Raw genomic sequence first — 19,810 nt, 5'->3', positions numbered from 1 at the left:
CCCGCTTCCTGCTGGGATGGGGATACACGAGTGTGGCACGGAGCAGGAGGCGAGAGAGGCTCTGCTGCAGTCACCTAAATAGCTGCAGCCCACTGGTGCTGAGTGGAAGGGAGGAGAATCATTTCCGCCTGGGAGGCAGCATGAATCCCCTTCCAGAGGCAGATTGTGCTGCCGTTGGCTCTGACACCCAGCTCCGCTGCTCCGTGTTCCACATGGAGCGATGTCTATTTTTACAGATCCATCCTTCAGGAATGCTTTAGTGGATGCATTTCAATAAATGGCAAGGTTTTTTGGTTCCTGCGTTGAAAGGAGGTTAAAACAGGAGCAAAACGGGGCAGATTCTGTCCTTCGTAACGAATGGGGTGAGAAAGAAATCGGTTCCCTTTGGAGGGATGGGATAATAAATACCAGATACTGTGATTTCTCTGTCAGGAATTACACCTCGATGATCTGGGAGCCGGTTTTGCTCCATTCCCTCCTCCTTCAGCCTCCAGGGTGGCAGAATTCCCTGCAAGAGGAATGTTGAAAATAGCTCTGTTCAAGTGACTTGCTCAGGGTGTCATCGGGGAGGCATCGCTCCCTCCCGCTGAGCGCTGGGGCTGAGGCAGCCGTGTTCCCGCTGGAGGAATGCGCTCCCATATGTTCCTAGGCTGCTCAGAAAGCTGTTTTCTCCTGCAGGCTGCTGCCCACTCCTCCTCACTTCCCAGCCGTTGCAGGAACCTGCAGGCAGGGGGATTTCAAACCTCCCCGTGCCCGCGATGCTCTTCGCCATCGCTTCGCTCGTGCTCCCCAGCACAGCCGCGATGCGCGTTTGGCGATGGGTTTAGGGATGACTTCTCTTGGGTGATCTTCCGATGGGAGAACGGGTTCGAAGGTTGCTGTGAAGCCAACTTTAACCCGAAGTGGACAAAGAGCCTTCAATGACCAATGGAGGCTTTGGGAAGTTCGGGGCTTCCCCCCGCTTTCTCTGGGTCTCACCTTCCTCTGGGTTTCGAGCTTTGCCTCAGCAGATCTTCAAAGGGCTTAAGGATGCTCTTGGCCCTGGACCAGCAAACATCTTAAGAGCACACAGCCATTTTGCAAGGGAGTTTTAATGTCAGCAGCAGAAAGACAAAGTGAAGAGAAGGGGTTCAGGTGCTGAAAGCTCCTTGGCTTTTGTGCTTTCCTTTCTATTGACGAGGCCAAGCAGAGATTTACCCAGGGTTTAGAGGATGCAGAGGAACCGGCATGGAATCGATTGGAGCACTGGGATGGGCAGCACGTTCTTTGTGCTGAAGTTGTATGAGAGGCCCCATTGTGATGGGCTTTAGAGGCAGGAATCATCTCAACAAGCATCATGGGCTGGAAAGGGCAAGATGGGAAGAAAAGGGGAGAGGAAACAAGGAGCTGTCTTATGGTCAGGTAATAGGTGAAGGACTAAGCAGGATGTTTGTGCAATTGCATGATGAAGCAGCTTATATTACACCAGGGAATGGCAGGTGTGTGAAAGAGCCATTGAAAACGTGCATTCCCATGTAATCCCTCCAGCATTCCAAGGCTCTGCCTTCCATGTAGAGCAGTTCACATCCACCTTCCCACCTGAGCATCGCTCCTGTCGTGCAGGTCGAAAGGCTTTGGCTGGGTTTCCAGCTGAAGCATATACCTGGGTCTCCATGTGAAGAACAGGGCTACCTGTGGCTTGCTGAGCAAACCACAGGGCTCCTCCCCTGGCATCTTTCCCAAGTGGAAATGGAGGCGTTGTGGAGCTGAGTTGCTGCATGGTCCAGCCCCCGTTGTGCCCATGGAATGTTTGGCCCTGACTTCATGGCTTAGAAGATGTGGGAGAGCTCAGTGTTGAGGTGGGGACACGACTGACGCCCAGGAGCATCCCTGTGTGATGGGTCTCCTGCTCCAAAGCAAAGGGCACAGGGAATGAAGGTGTATCCATGGTCTGGGAGTGCTGGGAAGTTAGCAGCAGCCGGAGCTGGTTCCCAGCATGGGGTGTCCCTCGACCACTCCGTAACCTGCGCTTTTGAAGAGCTTAGAGCATCTTGTTCCGTGCCAGGGTAATCTGGTCATCAGTTCTTGATGCTGCAATTGAGGAGCTGGCTTCGGAGGGCTTTAGCTGGGGGACGCACTGGCGGCTCCGCTAACGAAGGTTTCACCCGTGGCGCCGGACCGCAGCCTGGTGTTCATTTCCTTTGCTGCTCCGTGGGCTCGTTTAGCCCCAAATGAGCCCCCCCCGTTTCCCTTTGCGAGGAGGGAGATGACAAATTCCCCAAGAGCCTGGGGAAGCCCCGCGGCTGCCTTGGCAAGGGGCCCTCGTGGATTCCCTCCCGTTGGGAGGCTCCGGGCTGGATCCTGCTGCCCTGCGGCGGCATCCCAGAGGCGATGGGCATGGGTGGCCATGGATGCGTTCAGGGCACGTGAGCTGCCTTTGCTCCTTCCAGTCGAGGGGAGCTGCGTTGGGAATGCTGGTGTTAAGCAGCCCCAGTTCTAGTTCTGCCTCTCCACACGGCTGCTTTGGTTGTCTCCGTACTCGTGTTGCTGGTGGGGAGATGGAGCAGCAGGTCTGCATTTGAAGGGGTCGATTCTGCCTCCCGTTTACATCACTCATTTCTCTCTAAAGTGATATACCTTTATGTAATATAAGTAAGGAGAAAGTAATAAACCGTAACATCTCCCTCATTAAAGGCAGGGAGAACGTGTGGTTATGACTGGAGTTGATGCACCAGTATGGGATGTGTTCATGTTCCCAGAGATGGGTGCCTGACCTGTATCTGGTGGTGGGGACGTGTTCTCATTGCTTGCTTGCTTCCTTGCAGGTGTGATCTTGTCCTGTTTGGTGCTTGGGAAGGAGAATTGAGCTGCATGAGCCCTGTGCCATAGGGGTGGTTTTGTGCCCTGGGCAGTGGCATAAAGCTGGGGTTCAGTTCTCCTGAATTTGTGGTCCTGTTGCTTTGGGAGATAGGGATAGCAGGGCATGAGGAAAATGGGTGTTCTTGGATGGGAGGTTTGGCTTCTGCTCTGGGCCTCTAGGGATGGATGGGTTGGAGCAGAACCGCTCGTGATGCGCTGGTAGGGATGTTTTACCCTGATGGGAACTTCATAAAGGAGATGGTGCTTTAAGAAAGGCAGCAAATGCTATTTTTATACCGGGGGATAATGAACGCTGTGATTTTCCTGCATTAACTCTCTCTTTCTCTTTCTCTTTGTTTCTCTGCAGACCTTTGTAGTACTAAACAGAGGGAAAACACTCTTCCGATTTAGTGCCACACCTGCCTTGTACATTTTAAGTCCTTTTAATCTGTTTAGAAGAATAGCTATTAAAATTTTGATACATTCATATCCTTTTGATTGCTATTTCTGCCTTGCCACAGTCACTGAACCAGCCTCTTGCTGCTTGTCCCTGTGCTCAGTTCCGGTGGTGGGGATGGGTTCGCGTTGTGCGTTGAAAAGCATGGTCCTTTAGGCACATCCAGGCAAGTCAGTTCCTTCGTTCTCCCTGCTCTTTGCACCTCTCTGTGTCCATTGTTGTGCACAGGCATCCATCAGTACTGGAACAACCGTGATCTATGCTTTACATGAGGAGGAGTTGAGCTTTAGCTCCTGAAATACTTCAAGAGCCAAAGGTTCCTTGTACGGAACGAGATGCTGACTAATTCCTTGCTCTTTCGGCATCTCAAACATCCCTCTAATGGCGAGGCTGCTCCAAAATGCTCCCCTGCAAGGCTTCAGACAGCTTGGGAATAGATAGGGAAGAGATGGGAAACGTCATCTGCATGTGTTAGTGGGAGAGGGGGGAGGAAAAAGGTGGGATATTGAAGGAGCTGCTTCCCTGGTTAGTTATTTATTCATATAAAGTGGCTCTGAAATGGAATTCATGTGTTGGGTTAGAGGCTTCTCTGTACTCCCGAAAAAGCTTTTCCATCTTCCCAAAGTCCATTTGGGATCTGAGGCTGGGAACGTTTTCTTTGACTTCTGTGTTATTTCTCCCCTCTGGATGTTCTGGGGTGCAGGTGGGAGATGCAGCTTTGTCAGGTTGATGCTGGCAAGCAGGACTTGAGCCTGGAGCTGAGATCCATTGAGTTTGCTTCCACAGACTGGGAAGTCCAACAGCTTGGATCTGACCCATTCTGCTGATAATTCCATAGTTAGCATGCACTCAGCTCCTGATGCTGAGATGGAGCTGTGCTTGCAGTGCCCCTCACCAGATCCTGAGCACACACAGGGAGCAGAGACGTTTGGAAAGATCCCTAAGATCTCCTCCAAGCCAACTCATAGGTGTCCATGGGTTGCAATGCTGCTTTCCAGTTGGATATATTACTGATGTTCCTGGAGAGATGGAATTATCTGGGGAGACATTGCCATTTAGGCATGCGATTTGGGAATTGCTAAGACATGCCAGAGAACAGGAAATGAATTGCATGGTGACATGAAAACTCTATTTATATATAGGCACCCCAGTCTTGTGTCCCATGAGCATCTTTGTGGTCCCCCTCCACTGGGAATGGTTGAGTTTCCTTGCAGTAAGGGATGCTCAGGGAGCCATAAGCTGATGTAAAGAGCCACTCCGGTGTCCCATTGATCCTTGACTTTGGTCTACAGTATTTAGCATGATCATTATGTGCACTATTTTGACCAACTGTGTATTCATGACTTTTAGTAACCCACCCGAATGGTCGAAGAATGTGGAGTAAGTAAAAGCTTCTCTGCTCCTCCCATCAACCCAGCACCTTTTCCACCTGCTTTGCTTGGACCCCAGTGGTTGGAGCTCCTCTTTTGACACCACTGAAATGGCGTTTCGACGCCCTTCCTCCCGCAGGTACACGTTCACTGGCATTTATACGTTCGAATCCCTTGTGAAAATCATTGCGAGAGGTTTCTGTATAGACGGCTTCACTTTCCTGCGGGATCCGTGGAACTGGCTGGATTTCAGCGTCATCATGATGGCGTAAGTCGTGCTCTCAGCTTGCTCCAGCTATCTGTGGCGTGTGGGAGGGGATGGGGATGAGAGGGGGAAAGAAACAATAAGGGAAACTTCAGTGCATCCCCAAAGGTTCATTCTGTCAAGAGGGAAGCTTTGCCTGGCGTGGAGCCGCGGACCTAAACCGCAGCTTCACAGAGTCGGGGTGCTGCAAAGTACGTGTTGAAACCTGCCTTTGGGAATGAAAGGCTTTAGGACAGCCCCTGGTGTTTTAGGGTGCTCCCGTGCCCGAGTCGCAGCTTGTCCTGTTCAGCAGAGGACTCAGAGCCGAGCGTCCCATCTCCATCTCCTTCCCCCCTTGGCCTTGTGTGGTCAAAGGTCCCAGGCTCTGATTTGAGGTTGAGTAATTATTAACCCCTTTCCAATGAGCTGGAAAAGGAGTTGCTTTCTTTTCCTTCTTCGTTCTCTTTTGTGCCAGCTCATCTTACATTGATTATGGGGACTCATGGGGCTGGCTGGAGGCTGCACCAGGAGATGCTCCCTAGAGTTTCCCTGCATTGATGGTTGCTTTGGCTCAGCAGGAAAACCCTGTGGGTGGCCCTGGTGGTCTGAGGCACTCATGGAAGAGAACGTTGCATCCCCTTTTGCAGCTGTTAGCGGGGTATTGCATGTGTGCGTGTTCGGGCTCCCATAGGCGACAGCAGGAAAGCTCGGGAGCCTTTAATCATAGCAAATACCTTTTTGGGGCTGGATTCTGACCCCAGGCTGCTGATTTCCCAGAGTTTCTGCTCTTTTCTCTGTGCCTTTTGGTTTGTAATTAAACCACATGCGACGAGTTGCCCCTTGTGCACCAAAGGCGCACAACCGGTCGCTCCCTGAGCCTTTAGTTTCCCTTGGGAAGAGGTGGGGATCTCCTGTGATCGTGTGGGGGAAGCTCCCAGTGCCGTGCACGCACTGAATGCAGCCTCTGCGTTGGGAATTGCCTTTGTTGCTCTAGAGGTGAAAAAGGAGCAGTTTAAATGCATTGGTCTTAAACGTGAGAGCTCCCACTGATCTGACTCCGTAACCCCCTCATTGCCATTATTGCCAATAGGCTTCAAATCCAATCTCTTCCTGTGTCAAGGGCTGGAACAAGATTATGTGTTATTAAATCCCGCTAAAGAGGGTCTGAGTTCTATGAAGCACCCGCAGGAGACTCAGATATTGGGCATTTCTTTGCCTTTTCATCCCTGTTTCTCCCCAGACAGCACAGAGGGAATGGTCTGGTCTGAGTTAGCAAATATCACCCTGTTACCCTTGCACGAAGCATCTTATCCTCTGTGTATCTCGGGTTTATCCCTCTGTAAAGGGGGGATGAGCCTACCTGTGCCTCACAGGCAGGGAGTACAGCGTAAAGGGTGAGACTGAAGGATGCTCCTCACAGCGACAGAGGCTGATGCTTTCTGAGGAGCACAAAGTGAAGCGAGTCCCCTTGAAAGCACTGAAGTGAGGCGATGCCACCAAATCCCCTCCCAGCTTTAAGCTTTCCAATGCCCTTCTCCTACAGAGGCAGCCCTAAATCCTGCAGTCCTGTCTAGGTGAGGCTGCAGGTACTGCCCCAGCCACCGGGACGAGCCGCTCGCAGCGTGGAGACCCTTGGAGCGCGCTCTCCCTTTGCAGTGCCCCCTTCGAAAGCCCTTGCAATGCTTGTTTCCTACCCCGGGAGCTAAAAGGCGACCCCAACGGTGCCATTAACTCTGGTTTAATTCTGCAGGTATATAACAGAGTTTGTAAACCTAGGCAATGTTTCAGCTCTGCGCACTTTCAGGGTTCTGAGAGCTTTGAAAACTATATCTGTTATCCCAGGTAAGGCGGGCTCCGCTCGGTGTCAGCTGTTGGGTGCAGGCCCCCTGTGAGTGCTGTATGGCTTTGTCTGTAGTAGGTGTTCTCCTTGGCGGGGTGTGTGTATCGTGATGGTGTTTCCTGTGTGTGACCTCCCTCCTTGCAGATATGTCACAGAGTTTGTGGACCTGGGGAATGTCTCAGCCTTGAGAACTTTCAGAGTTCTCCGAGCTTTGAAAACTATCTCTGTTATTCCAGGTGAGAACCGTGCAGCATCCAGAGCGGGGCCCCTCGCCGCACCTCCCCTCCCGTCCTGCATCGCTTGCTGCTCCCAGGCGCTGGGATGTGTCTGATGGCCTTGGCACTCTGGATCAGTGGGGTCGCTGGGAATTGAGGCTTCTGGGCCATCAAACTGGGGGGGGCAGAAGTCTGCTCTTCCTGTTCGTTATCCCTTTATCCACTCTGCCTAAAGTTTAGTTCCAGATGGCTGAAAAATGGGGATATCCTTCCTCCTTAGGATAAAGAGTTTTTTGCTCAGGAAGTCACCCCATCATGGCCACTGTTTCTAGAACTGTTCTAAAACCTAAAACCCAAAACCTGTTCTAAAACCTAAACCCAAAACCTGTTCTAAAACCTAAACCCAAAACCTGTTCTAAAACCTAAACCCAAAACCTGTTCTAAAACCCAAAACCTGTTCTAAAACCTAAACCCAAAACCTGTTCTAAAACCTAAACCCAAAACCTGGTCTAAAACCTAAACCCAAAACCTGGTCTAAAACCTAAACCCCAAAACCTGTTCTTATTCCTAAGAATAAGCTGAGAGCAGAACCCAGCAAACTTAAAACCTGCCTGCACGAGCCCACTTCAGTTCCTTGGAGTCAGGTGGGATCTGGGGCAGGTAATGGCAATAAGCTTCCCTCCCCAGCCTGTCTCACCCCATAGAACCGCTCGATGAGTTCTGCTCTTCTGTTTCTTTGTTCCCTAATGCAATAAGTGATGATGGTTCTTTTGCTTTCTCAGCCTCCACTTGCCAGGAAAGAGGCTATGGGATTGTAGGGACCCATCACTGTTGTCCCCATTCCAGACTGCTAAACCCATCAGATGTACATGGCTGTTGTGCATGATGTTCTTAAGTGGCATCTGCTTTCCTTGCACCCAATGACAGTATGCCAGAGTATGTTCTTACCTCGCGTTCCTTAATGTTTGCCAGCGTTAAAGAGCACAGGGTACGTGGGGAATTGCTGTTAGCAGCGCCCTGGGGGGATCTGGGGTGCAGCTGTGGTTCTGTCAGCCTGCTGCAGGTATTAACTGCCTTGCTCAAGGGGCAGCATCGATGCTAACATAAGTTCTGTGTGTGGTTTGCTTTCGGAATGGTAGCAAAGTGAAAACCGTGCAGCTTTAGTGCTCTGGGTGCTAAGCGTGCCTTGTCTGCCCATGGAAAGGAGCAGGACAGTTCCGTTCGGGATCATTCCCTCCGTCCTGCCCCAAACCAATGGAGTTTTCCTTTTATTTCAAATGACAGCAAGGGAAGGGGGAGCTGAGCCCCTCCTAAGTGCGGTGCAGCCACATGTTCTACTGCAGGCTTGATTTATGGGGCTCCCCGTCTGCTTCAGCACATGTAATGGAACGGGGATTGTAACACTGGGGCTACAATGGCTGGTAACCACATCTTCTATCTATAACTGGGGTTATCCTCAGTGTGGTTTATAGGCGAGATATTCCATGCAGGTAGAGGGTCTGCATGGACTCCAGTGACAGGAGCAGACTGTGGCACCTATGAGCTAAAGCATCACACTGCTGCTGTGGCTTGGTAGGACATACTGAACTTTGGTGCTCTAAAGAGATGTGCCCATTGGCAGAAATGAATTGGGATTTCAGTTGTCTGATGCCATCAGTCTCCAGTGCCTGTGACATTCAATAGGACCCAGTGGCGATGCGGATCTGCAGAGCACGAAGGCCATTGCTTCCACTGGGAGCTGCTGGAGTTGTGTTTGTGGACTGGGAACGCTCCTGCTGCCAATTGAGCATCGTGGTTCCAAGCCCCTTTCTCCTCCTGTGCCTGTGAGAGAGCAGCACACAAAGCAGAGAGCCCCGGTTGCTGCTGTGAATGGCTGCATGGTGCATATTTGAGCGCTGGAGATGAGCATGCAAACTGGTGTTGGAATGGGTATTTGCCTGCCAGAACTAACAGCAAAACCCTGCTTGGTGCTGGAGTAGGGCTTTGGCACTGCTTGAAAACGCTGGAGATTGGAATGAAAGACATTTAAAACACTGTTCCTCCATAAGAATTCCTTTTGAAGCTTGGTGTTCCTGATCCGGATCAAACCTCTGTCGGCATAGAAAGGGTTCTTGTCAAAGGTTTGCTGCCGAATGCCAGAGACTTGGATCTGCCTGGCTCCACATTGAGCCTCCTTCACTGCTCAGTTCCAAATGCGAGATTAACATCAGAAAAGCTGCTTAAATACTCTATGGTCTCTGCATCCAGAGTTCTTGCTTGTTGGGCTCTGTCTCCTGAAGCCTTTGTGCCGCGTTCTTCCCCCACTTCATGGATGGTTCCTCTTCCAGACCAGCCTGGTTTGCAGAACTGGCAGGATTCTTGAGCTTCCTTTTATTATTGAGCCATTCATGATCTTCTGGAGCTATTCATGAGCCTGGTGGCCTTGGTAGAACCCAAAGGGCCAGTGCTGAGGGTGAAACCCTGCCCCATCAAATCCCCTCGTCTAAGTGAAGGATGCAGCTCCTGCAGGGGAAGGGGAAAGTGCTGAAACACTTGAGTTAAGCAGCAGGAACTGAAGATGGGCAAAGTATTGGCTCTTTATGTGGTGTTTTAGCTTGTGCCAGGCTTAAACAGAACTCAAGGTGTCCACGGAGAGCTTTGTAGCAGCGTGTCTTAACTTAACCCCTTGGTTTAGACGAGCCCTTGCTTTCATGGCAGGGCCTCCTGAGGATGCTTTGCATCCTCTGCTGCAAGGCTCAGATGTGCCCAGGGAGGAATGTTTGTTCTAACAATTGCCAGTTCACCACTGGGAGCTTGGGCCATCCATCATCCCCAGTGCACGGGGTGGGACGGGCTGGTGGCTCCCGGGGACCGGCTGCTTCGTGGCAGCCCTCTTTTGCCACGGCACCGCGGTGGTAAGGGACCGTGAGGATGTGATTTCTCACTGTCTCCTCCAGGAGTCATTTCCAGTCTCGTGCTCTCCCCTGCAGGCTTGAAGACCATCGTGGGTGCCCTCATCCAGTCCGTGAAGAAGCTCTCGGACGTCATGATCTTGACAGTGTTTTGTCTCAGTGTCTTCGCTCTCATCGGCCTGCAGCTCTTTATGGGCAATCTGAGGAACAAGTGCGTGATCTGGCCCATCAACGTCAATGAGACATTCCTGGATAACGGCTCGAGGGGCTTTGACTGGGAGGAATACACCAACAATATGTGTGGGTATCCGTGCAGCGGCAGCCCCCTGCTCAGCTCGGTGTCAGTACAACCCTGGCTTTGTTAAGGTGTTTCTGGTGGGTTCATCTGAGGTGGTCACCTGGGGCTGTGGAGGATTGTAAGGTGCTGCTGTGCTTGACCTCTCCTCCCTCTGTGCGTGTGCGTAATCTTCTCTTTCTGTCTCCTTCAGCTAATTTTTACATCATCCCCGGTGCCCCTGACCCTTTGCTCTGTGGTAACAGCTCGGATGCAGGGTGAGTGATGAGCTTTAAGTGAAGACTCTAGTTACCATTGATGGCAAAGCCTTTGGGATGGTTCCTGCTGCTTCCTTTGTTGGTCCTGGTGTTATTCCACATGTCAAGTATTTCACATTGCTCAAGCTAACTACATTCATCCATTGTTACTACGTGACTAATAGGATGTAAGCTGACATGTTTCAGGTCTATGTCTAGTGATGATGACTTAGTGGCATTATTTCCCTCTGAATCCAATTGCAATCATCACAGGGTTCAGCAGTGCTCCATGTGCTATTGCCTTCGGTTGGGTTTTCACCCAGGCCTCTATAGGGCAAAAGCTGCTCCTTTCAGGGTGGAGAGCCTCCCATTGCCACATCTTGTTTCCATAGGACAAGGACTGCAGAAGCCCCTTCTCCTTGTCTGCTCTTCTTACTTGACATGGAAAGCAGAGTGCATGCCATGTGTTGGGAGCATCTCCATAAGCATGAATAGCGTGCGTGTTCTCACCTTGCTCTGTCCCTTTTCCTGCCTTGATGCCCTCATGTTGTGTCCTCTGCAGCCAATGTCCGGAGGGTTACACGTGCATGAAGGCAGGCCGGAACCCCAACTACGGTTACACAAGCTTTGATACCTTCAGCTGGGCTTTCCTGGCTTTGTTTCGCCTTATGACTCAGGACTTCTGGGAGAACCTCTATCAGCTGGTAAGAACCCTTGGCCTTGGTGTTATACACGATGGGAAGTGGGGAACAACGCAGGGAAGAGCCTTGGGTGGCATGGTCTGGTTTGAGGCATCCCTCCCTGCCCATGGGACTGGATGATCTTAAGGTTCTTTCCAGCCCAAACCAGTCTGTGGGTCTGTTCAGAGCTGAGCTCTGCTCGCAGGAGGTGCTTTGGAGGGCAGAATGTTGCCTGGGGACCTGAGGATGCTTTGGGGACCTCGCCGAAATGGCTTTTGTTCTGTTTGCTGTGGTTTGAAGGGAGTCAAAGCGTTGAGTTTCACGCTGTGCATCCGAATCCCTTCCAGTCTGCAGCCGTTGGGTGTTCCCTGAAGAAGAGGGATGTCCCCTTCGGTGCTTCTGCTGGGGAATGGGCAGTGGCTTCGTGCTGAGACGTTGAACGTTCAGCACTGCTTGGAAACATTCAGGTCAAGAACTTGGGATCAATTCACGTACCCGGTGTCACTCTGACACTCGCTTTCCCCTTTCCTTTCCTCTCCCCTCTCTGCCGTTGCTCTCTGTAACAGACCCTACGAGCAGCAGGAAAAACCTACATGATCTTCTTTGTCTTGGTGATCTTTGTGGGATCCTTCTACCTGGTGAATCTCATCCTGGCTGTGGTGGCTATGGCTTACGAGGAGCAGAACCAGGCCACGCTGGAGGAGGCAGAGCAGAAGGAGGCAGAGTTTAAGGCCATGTTAGAACAGCTGAAGAAGCAGCAGGAAGAAGCCCAGGTGAGTGCTTTGACTGTGCAGGGGCCTGTTTCGAGGTCTGTTTGCCTCCTGTTACAGTGTGTAATGAAAGGATGCAGCAGTGCCCTGGCATCATGTCCTCTGTCGGCTGGGGTTGACGTGGAGCACTCTCTTTCCTGCTCCTGCTGGTTTATCCTGGGTTATGTGCAAGCTTATTGTGTTGATTTATATGGAAAACTCCTATTAAGGGAAATAGGAATGTTCCCACTTAAGTGTGAGAATATCTTTGCAGGATAAGTTCATCTTTGATCCTTTCTCAATTGCTTGTAAGGGACTGAGAGAGGTTTTGCTGCCTGCCAAAGCAGACTATAACAGGTTCCAAGAGCAGGAATGAGCACCCCAATCCCGCCCCAAAGACGTGGTTCTGTGCATGAGGCCACAGTGGGTTTTAAAGCAGAGCTATTAATCACGGTCATCTCTTGCCTACACCCTCAGGCTGCTGCTATGGTCACTTCGGCAGGGACGGTCTCTGAAGATGCTGTGGAGGATGATGGTGGTGGGGTGAGGATGTCCCGGAGCTCTTCGGAGCTTTCCAAGCTCAGTTCCAAGAGTGCCAAGGAGCGCCGGAACAGGAGGAAGAAACGCAAGGACAAGGAGCTGTCAGAGGGAGAGGAGAAGTGTGACACTGAGAAGGTGTTCAAGTCTGAGTCCGAGGATGGCATGAGGAGGAAAGCGTTCAGGCTCCCGGATAACAGGCTGGGAAGGAAGTTTTCCATCATGAACCAGGTAGTTTTCATGTCCTTCCCTAACGTTTATGCTCGCTCGGAGTCGGGATAATGTTCTAGTTTAGATCCCCATTGGCCTGTCAAAGGAGTCTGCCCATCCTCTTAAACCTGCAGTGGATCAGGAGGACACTTGGAGCCTGGCCCAAATGGCTCCTGAGAGCAGGGAATCAAAGAGATCGCTTCTTTACCAAGAGCGAGCCCCTCTGGAAGCGCAGAGGATGGGGTCAAACCAGTGATGGTTTGTGTAGACCCGGAGAGGGAGTGAAACCGCTTGAGAGCACCGCAGGGCATTGTGCCACACTGCTCACGGCCGTTCTTCCCCTTCTCCCTCCCAGTCTCTCCTCAGCATCCCCGGCTCCCCTTTCCTCTCCCGACACAACAGCAAGAGCAGCATCTTCAGCTACAAAGGGCGATTCCGGGACCCGGGCTCCGAGAACGAGTTCGCCGACGACGAGCACAGCACCGTGGAGGAGAGCGAGGGCAGGAGGGATTCCCTCTTCATCCCCATCCGCGGCCGGGACCGCCGGAGCAGCTACAGCGGCTACAGCGGCTACAGCCAAGGCAGCCGCTCCTCGCGCATCTTCCCCACGCTGCGGCGCAGCGTGAAGCGGAACAGCACGGTGGACTGCAATGGCGTGGTGTCCCTCATCGGGGGGCCCCCCTCCAGCATGCCCGGGGGGCGCCTGCTGCCTGAGGTGAGCAGGGGTACGGCAGCGGGGGGGCAGGCAGGGGACGGCGCAGGCAGGGTGGCTTGGTCCCTTCTCCTGTGTGCCGTGAGCCTGGTGGAATGAGTTGGGCGCAGCCTTGGGGCCAGGGTGAGGTGTCCCTGCCCATGGCAGGGCTTGGAACTAGAGGATCTTAAGGTCCTTTCCAACCCTATTCTGTGATTCTATGATTATAGGGCCTGTACTGAATTAATAACTCCCCCCTCTTCCCTTCCCAAACTCAACAACCAAACCCACCTCCTTCTGCCCCCTGGGAAGAGGAGGCTTGGAATGAAAGGAGCGCCAATAGCAGGCTGTTTGACCTCTGTTCAGCATCACTTGCTCCCTGTTGTTGTTCTCTTCCCTAGGCAGCATGTTCATATAGTGCTTTGCTTCAGTATTTCATCCTCTTTCTAGCATGGATGTGGGGGGAGCGATGCATGTGTAAAGGAGAAGTATTACTGAGCAGCTCTTATGCTCACTCTGTGTCCATGGACATCACTTAGACAGTGGAAGGATAGCAGGAACAGCCTCTCTCGTGGGCACACGTGCCTTATTTCTAGGCCAAGAGCATGTGAAGTACCGGGGAGAGCAGGAGTTTGTATTGATCATCCTGTGGGTTTTGCAGGGTACCACTGAAATCGAGATCAGGAAGAAACCTGGCGGCTCCCTCTTGGTCTCCATGGATCAGGTGAACGTATCCTATGGAAGGAAAGACCGAACCAACAGTGTCATGACCGGGCTGACAAACACCCTTGTGGAGGGTAGGTGCGACTTGGGGAGCTGCCTTGGGTGGGTTCCAGTGTGTTTGCAGCGATTGCCCTCTCGTGGTGTGATGTAGGAAGACAGAGGAGCCATCACTCGGGTGCTCCTCACAGTGCTGGGCTCCCTGGAGCTCTGTGGTTGCCCCTCTGCCCCATAGGATTTAGCCATCCCTGCTAATTTACACATTTCTTTTGCCTCAGCCTGCTGCTTTGGAGGCATTATTGATGCAGAAGTGTTTGTTGGGCTTCGTTTGCCTCTGAATGGTGTGGATACGGAGGTAAAGAGGTGTCATTGCCCACTAATGAGTGTGGAGATGGTAGCAGTAAGATGATGTCTGATGCAGTTGTTCTGCCTCCTGCAGTCTCCCAAGGACTGGAGAGATCCTTTGCTTATATCCATGGAAGGGAATGATCTGAGTGGCTCTCAGATGTGCCAGCATCCTGATGTCCCTTTTGCTGCTGGCACACCTGAAACGGACAGCACATGGGGCTGAGACTCCCAGCTCCGTTGTGCAGGAGCAAGGACTCCTGAGCGTATGAGGATGATGAGCTCAAATTCCTGCTGCCTCCTGCAGTAACGTTGTGGGGAAACCAAATATACTTAGAAACAGAGCAGGGTTCTGCTGCTGCTTCCCTCCTGCGCAAACGCCTACAGGCTCCAGTGCTACGGCCCCTCTCTTTTAACTTTAGCAACTCCAAGGCAACTAAATCCCGAGCAACCAGAGAACCAATGGGAAGGGGAACGCGGTGGTCCCTTCCCTATCCATAGAAAAGAGGAAACTCCAGCTGGAGAGCCTGAATGGAACCACTGTGAGCAGAGGACTAAAGGGGGGGGGACTGATTGTGCTCCATAAGCACCTGGGGAAGGAACGGGGCCAGCAGCCTGCCTGATTCCTGCGGCGGAGCAGGTTTCTCCTGCTGGGAACCCTTTGCAGCGGGATGCCGCGTGTTTCCTCTTTGAGGCCAGCATCCAGCACAGAATTCATTCCGCTCATGTAAGAGGCAGGGTTGAGGCCGTAACTTTGATTCCAGCCCTTTTCCCGTGCTGGGCCCTGAGTTAAACGTAGCTCTTCCTTTAAGATGCTCACAAGACCCGCGTGCCCCAGAGATCCAGCAGCCTCCGAGGTGAACCTTGAGCCCTGTTCTGTTTTGTAACTGTAGAGCTGGAAGAGTCCCAAAGGAAGTGTCCCCCTTGCTGGTACAAGTTTGCCAACACGTTCCTGATCTGGGAATGCCACCCGTACTGGATGAAGCTGAAGGAGATAGTGAACCTGATTGTCATGGACCCATTTGTTGACCTGGCCATCACCATCTGCATTGTGCTGAACACGTTGTTCATGGCCATGGAGCACCACCCCATGACCCCAGAGTTTGAACACGTGCTCTCCGTAGGGAATCTGGTAAGCTGGCGTGGGGAAGTATTCCCTACAGACCTGCTTCTCCTGGGATATGCTGCTTGTTAATGTAGACTTAGGTCGGAAGGGCTGTTACGCCATTGCATGGGCTGCATGTCTGAGCTGGCTCGGTGGTTGGTGTTGAGCCTGAGGCTCAGGAGAGGAGCAGAAGTGAATCTTTGTTCTTTGTCTCTTCTCCCCGTTCCAGGTTTTCACTGGAATTTTCACAGCAGAAATGTTCCTGAAGCTCATTGCCATGGATCCCTACTATTATTTCCAAGAAGGCTGGAACATCTTTGATGGATTTATTGTCTCCCTCAGTTTAATGGAGCTGGGTCTAGCAGATGTGGAAGGACTTTCTGTGCTGCGATCTTTCCGCTTGGTATTCCATGTTCCACTTCTGTTGGAATGTCACTGTCTTGGAGCTATTAGGAAAGGCAAAGCCCCCTTGTTTGGCTTGGGGAAGGACAGAGGTGGAATGGTGTCATTTTTGTGCTCTCTTCTTACTTCACAACTGCTCCTCGTGAGATCTGAGCCGCGTTTGGGCAGTGAGGGGTGACTTGGGAGGTGTCTTGGGGTAGGCTATGAATAGAGACAGACCATGTCAGAAAGCACCTCTTCTTTCATGTGTTCAGCTGGGGCAGTTTCTATGTTAGAGTAGAATAAAAGTGCTCAGGGGCTGCAGCCTTGATGTACTTTAAATGGTGCTGTCAGTGAGGAGGCTTTTGAAAGCCTCAGGGTTGGATTGTTGGGTGCAGAGAGCCCCAGCTGAGGGTGGATGCTGTGAGAGCACCGAGCTCCCAGCTACATCCAGCTCCAGAAACCCTGTCCCCAGGTGGAATCCAGCCTCGACTGGGGGGTCCGGCTACGCCAGGACAACCGCAGGCACGGGCTTAGGCGTTGCTAGCCCACGGGGTGGTTGCCGTGTAGGAAGCTCTGCCTGCTTTTCCTCCCTGTTTCAGATGCAGCTCAACTCAGTGGCCTTTTTGGTTGTGTTTTCTGCTTTTTTGTAGCTGAGAGTCTTCAAACTGGCCAAGTCTTGGCCCACTCTGAACATGCTGATAAAAATCATCGGTAACTCAGTGGGTGCCTTGGGGAACTTGACCTTGGTGCTTGCCATCATCGTGTTCATCTTCGCCGTGGTGGGAATGCAGCTCTTTGGCAAAAGCTACAAGGAGTGTGTCTGCAAGATCAATCCGGAGTGTGAGCTACCCCGCTGGCACATGCACGATTTCTTCCACTCCTTCCTTATTGTCTTCCGTGTGTTGTGTGGGGAATGGATTGAGACCATGTGGGATTGTATGGAAGTAGCGGGACAGGCCATGTGCTTGATTGTCTTCATGATGGTCATGGTCATCGGCAACTTAGTGGTCAGTAAATGGTTACTGATGGGCTTTGTTGGTTGCCTCTGGGTGGGGTAGAACATGGGGAGACCACAGACAGGGAGTCCTGATTTGGGGGGCTGTCCTAGCTCCGGTGGGGTCCTTCATGGCCTTCGACCTATGAGCCTGTTGCCTTCGGTAGCGCGACGCTGAGGATGTGATTTGCTTGATGGGTTTTAAACAGTTCCCAAGAGTAAAGCATCCAAGCACAAAAAGCTGGGGGTGGAGCCCCTCAGTTTCATAAAAGAAGCTTCAAAGAAGCCAAAGCTGCCTTTCCAAATGGCAGCGATCTGGGACACAGGGGAAGGTCCTGAAGTGTTAAAATGGGGCTGGAAGTTCCTTCTGGAACCTGCCCACCAGCTCAGTCCCGAGGTACGGATGGGCGCAGGGATGGGCTGGTGAGGCTGCCCGGCCTGCCGTGTGGGAGGCTCCACTTAGATCATGCTGCTTCCTTCTGGTCTGAAACGCTGGGAAGGAAAGCCTATGGAAGCAAGTGGAGCAGTGTGAACAGTTGCTTGTCTTCAGAGCAGTGTCGGGAGCTGGCTCGGGCAGGAGTTGTCTCACCAAGGGAGCTGTCAGTAGGTGTGGGCACGGAGCTATGGCTCAGAACCTAGCCTGGCCCATCTCCTCCTTGGCATCAGCAGGACTTGGGTGGCCGAATGCTCCTGGGTCAGCTCTGCCAAGCTCAACCTCTTCTCTTCCAGGTGCTGAACCTCTTCTTAGCCTTGCTCCTGAGCTCCTTCAGCGCTGACAACTTAGCAGCAACTGATGATGATGGGGAGATGAACAACCTGCAGATCTCTGTCATCCGCATCAAGAAGGGCATTGCCTGGATCAAGGCGAAAGTGCGTGAGTTCATGCAGGCTCATTTCAAGCAGAGGGAGGCAGATGAGGTCAAACCCTTGGATGAGTTGTATGACAAGAAGGTAAACTGCATCGCTAACCACACAGGGGCTGATATCAACAGAGACATTGATTATCAGAAGAATGGCAATGGCACCACAAGTGGAATTGGGAGCAGTGTGGAGAAGTACATAATAGATGAAGATCACATGTCCTTCATCAATAACCCCAATCTCACTGTCCGGGTACCTATTGCTGTAGGTGAATCGGACTTTGAAAATCACAACACAGAAGATTTCAGCAGTGATACAGATCCTGATGGCAGCAAAGAGGTAGGAGGAGATGCTCCAGATGCATTCTGGTCATGCAGTGCTGGTGTGAGGGCCTGGAAGCATCTCGGGAGGGAGAACTAGATAGAAACAGAAGGTTTGTGCTGGAGCTGTTATGATGTCTTTGCACTCGAGGCACAAGTTTCTTGTGCTGGTTGCTCTATGGAGACCCACTAATACTATTAAATTTATATTCCGTAAATACTTCATATTTGTAATATAAATACTATTAAATGTATATTCTATATGCACTTCATCTATAGAATGTGAATACTATTAAATATACAGAATAGAAATACTTCATACTCCTGTTAACATGAGATGGAAGCTGAGTCAGGATCTCAGTGAGCTGGGGTGAGGAACCAGCTTTGGTCCAGTAACTCTGGTGAACAAATGGCTGAGGTTGGATGTTTTGGGGGGGGACTAATGATGGATTGGCTTGGCTTTGGTTTTGTGTTCAAGAAACTGGATGAAACCAGCTCCTCTGAAGGTAGCACCATTGACATCAAGCCTGAAGTGGAAGAAGTCCCCGTGGAGGCACCAGAGGAGTATCTGGACCCAGATGCTTGCTTCACAGAAGGTAAGCTTGGAGATGCAGTTGCATTGCAAGGGTGTAGATGACCTGTAGGTAGGGCAGATTGATCTTGTGTACAACTGATGCTGTGGGTACTTGGAAGCAGAAGAATTTGGCTTCAGATGAGGTTTTTCTTCCCCCTTCTGTTGCTGGCCTTAATGTCTTTCAGCAGCTGATCCATTACAGGTATTCCCCTGGCAAAGGTACTCTAAATGGCTCAGGGTTATGTTATCAGCAAGTTTTCCATTTGTCTGCTGTCAAGTGCACAGAAACCTCAGCAAATCCAACCACAAAATGATCTTAATTCAGGTGCCCACATACAGAAGTGGTGAAAGGAATCATCACGTCCTCAAGAATAAGAGTTTGAACTGAAACTCAGCCTATTTAATATCGTTGGCATCAAGACTGCTTCTAGACAGTGGCAACTCCATGTTCTTACCATGTTCCCTAAGGACATGTGGGCTCATCCTGCTTTGTGTGCCGTCCCCATTGCAGGGTGCACGCAGCGCTGCAAGTGTTGCCAGGTCAATATTGAGGAGGGGCTGGGGAAGTCTTGGTGGACCTTGAGGAAGACTTGTTTCCTCATCGTGGAGCATAACTGGTTTGAGACCTTCATCATCTTCATGATCCTCCTGAGCAGCGGTGCTCTGGTGAGTACGAGGCAGGTTCTGCTTCTGGGAGCGGGTGGGTTTGGGCCAGGGCAGCATCAGTCGGGTCCCATTTCCACATTTCCCCTTCTTGCCTTTCCCATCGTTGCAGAACCACTTGGCCTGGTGCTTCCATAGATCCAAACCATCCCTCTCTGTGTGTGTTTGCCCGCTATTTGTTAGCTGGGGTTATACAACAACCAACGTCGAGCACCCGTTAGGAGCTGTAGGACCGAAGTCCACACCGATGCGCAAGCCACAGCAGTAACCTGGCTTCCTCCCCGCTCACTAATACCAGTAACAGTCTGGTTGCCAACAGACTCAGCCCTTTTGGGTGTGCTGAGCTGCAGAGAAACTGCTCCAGTATGGTCCCAGTTGCTGAACTGGTTTAGCTGGAAAGGCTGTGCTCCCGTCCCTACAAGGCACAGTTGTTCTTGCATCATTTAGTCAGGACTTCGGTTCTGGGGGGATTTATTCTGGTTTGACAACTGCTGGGTCGTGCGGCAGCTACTGCGTGAGGTGCACTGTGTAAAGATGTCGTTGTGCTGCTTATCTGGGGGCTGTTTGAATGAGGTGCTGGGAAACAGCACT

At 51.7% G+C, this 19,810-nt stretch overlaps 1 protein-coding gene across 3 annotated transcripts in view; it reads left to right on the top strand.

The window, feature by feature from the left end:
* Positions 1-19,810, top strand: part of SCN8A (sodium voltage-gated channel alpha subunit 8) — a 43,534-nt gene that overhangs the window by 9,738 nt on the left and 13,986 nt on the right. The window contains exons 3-19 of one of the 3 annotated variants that reach the window (XM_062630609.1): positions 3,206-3,325; positions 4,587-4,675; positions 4,805-4,933; positions 6,894-6,985; positions 9,934-10,155; positions 10,344-10,407; positions 10,949-11,090; positions 11,633-11,839; positions 12,293-12,583; positions 12,918-13,277; positions 13,915-14,050; positions 15,212-15,450; positions 15,653-15,826; positions 16,458-16,814; positions 17,531-18,001; positions 18,461-18,578; positions 19,068-19,222. In XM_062630609.1, the coding sequence (XP_062486593.1) occupies positions 3,206-3,325; positions 4,587-4,675; positions 4,805-4,933; positions 6,894-6,985; positions 9,934-10,155; positions 10,344-10,407; positions 10,949-11,090; positions 11,633-11,839; positions 12,293-12,583; positions 12,918-13,277; positions 13,915-14,050; positions 15,212-15,450; positions 15,653-15,826; positions 16,458-16,814; positions 17,531-18,001; positions 18,461-18,578; positions 19,068-19,222 (3,366 nt within the window). Of the gene's footprint in view, positions 1-3,205; positions 3,326-4,586; positions 4,676-4,804; positions 4,934-6,659; positions 6,752-6,893; positions 6,986-9,933; positions 10,156-10,343; positions 10,408-10,948; positions 11,091-11,632; positions 11,840-12,292; positions 12,584-12,917; positions 13,278-13,914; positions 14,051-15,211; positions 15,451-15,652; positions 15,827-16,457; positions 16,815-17,530; positions 18,002-18,460; positions 18,579-19,067; positions 19,223-19,810 lie in introns of those variants that run through there. The other 2 variants (XM_062630610.1, XM_062630611.1) reach the window with 2 other exon arrangements.

The sequence above is a fragment of the Pezoporus occidentalis genome, unplaced genomic scaffold (assembly GCF_034315485.1).
Source record: "Pezoporus occidentalis ecotype Australia unplaced genomic scaffold, CSIRO_AGI_Poc_V1 ctg357, whole genome shotgun sequence".
In the NCBI taxonomy this organism is placed as follows: domain Eukaryota; kingdom Metazoa; phylum Chordata; class Aves; order Psittaciformes; family Psittacidae; genus Pezoporus; species Pezoporus occidentalis.
Note: the sequence above shows the minus strand (reverse complement) of the source record. Positions and strands in the feature narration are given on the sequence as shown.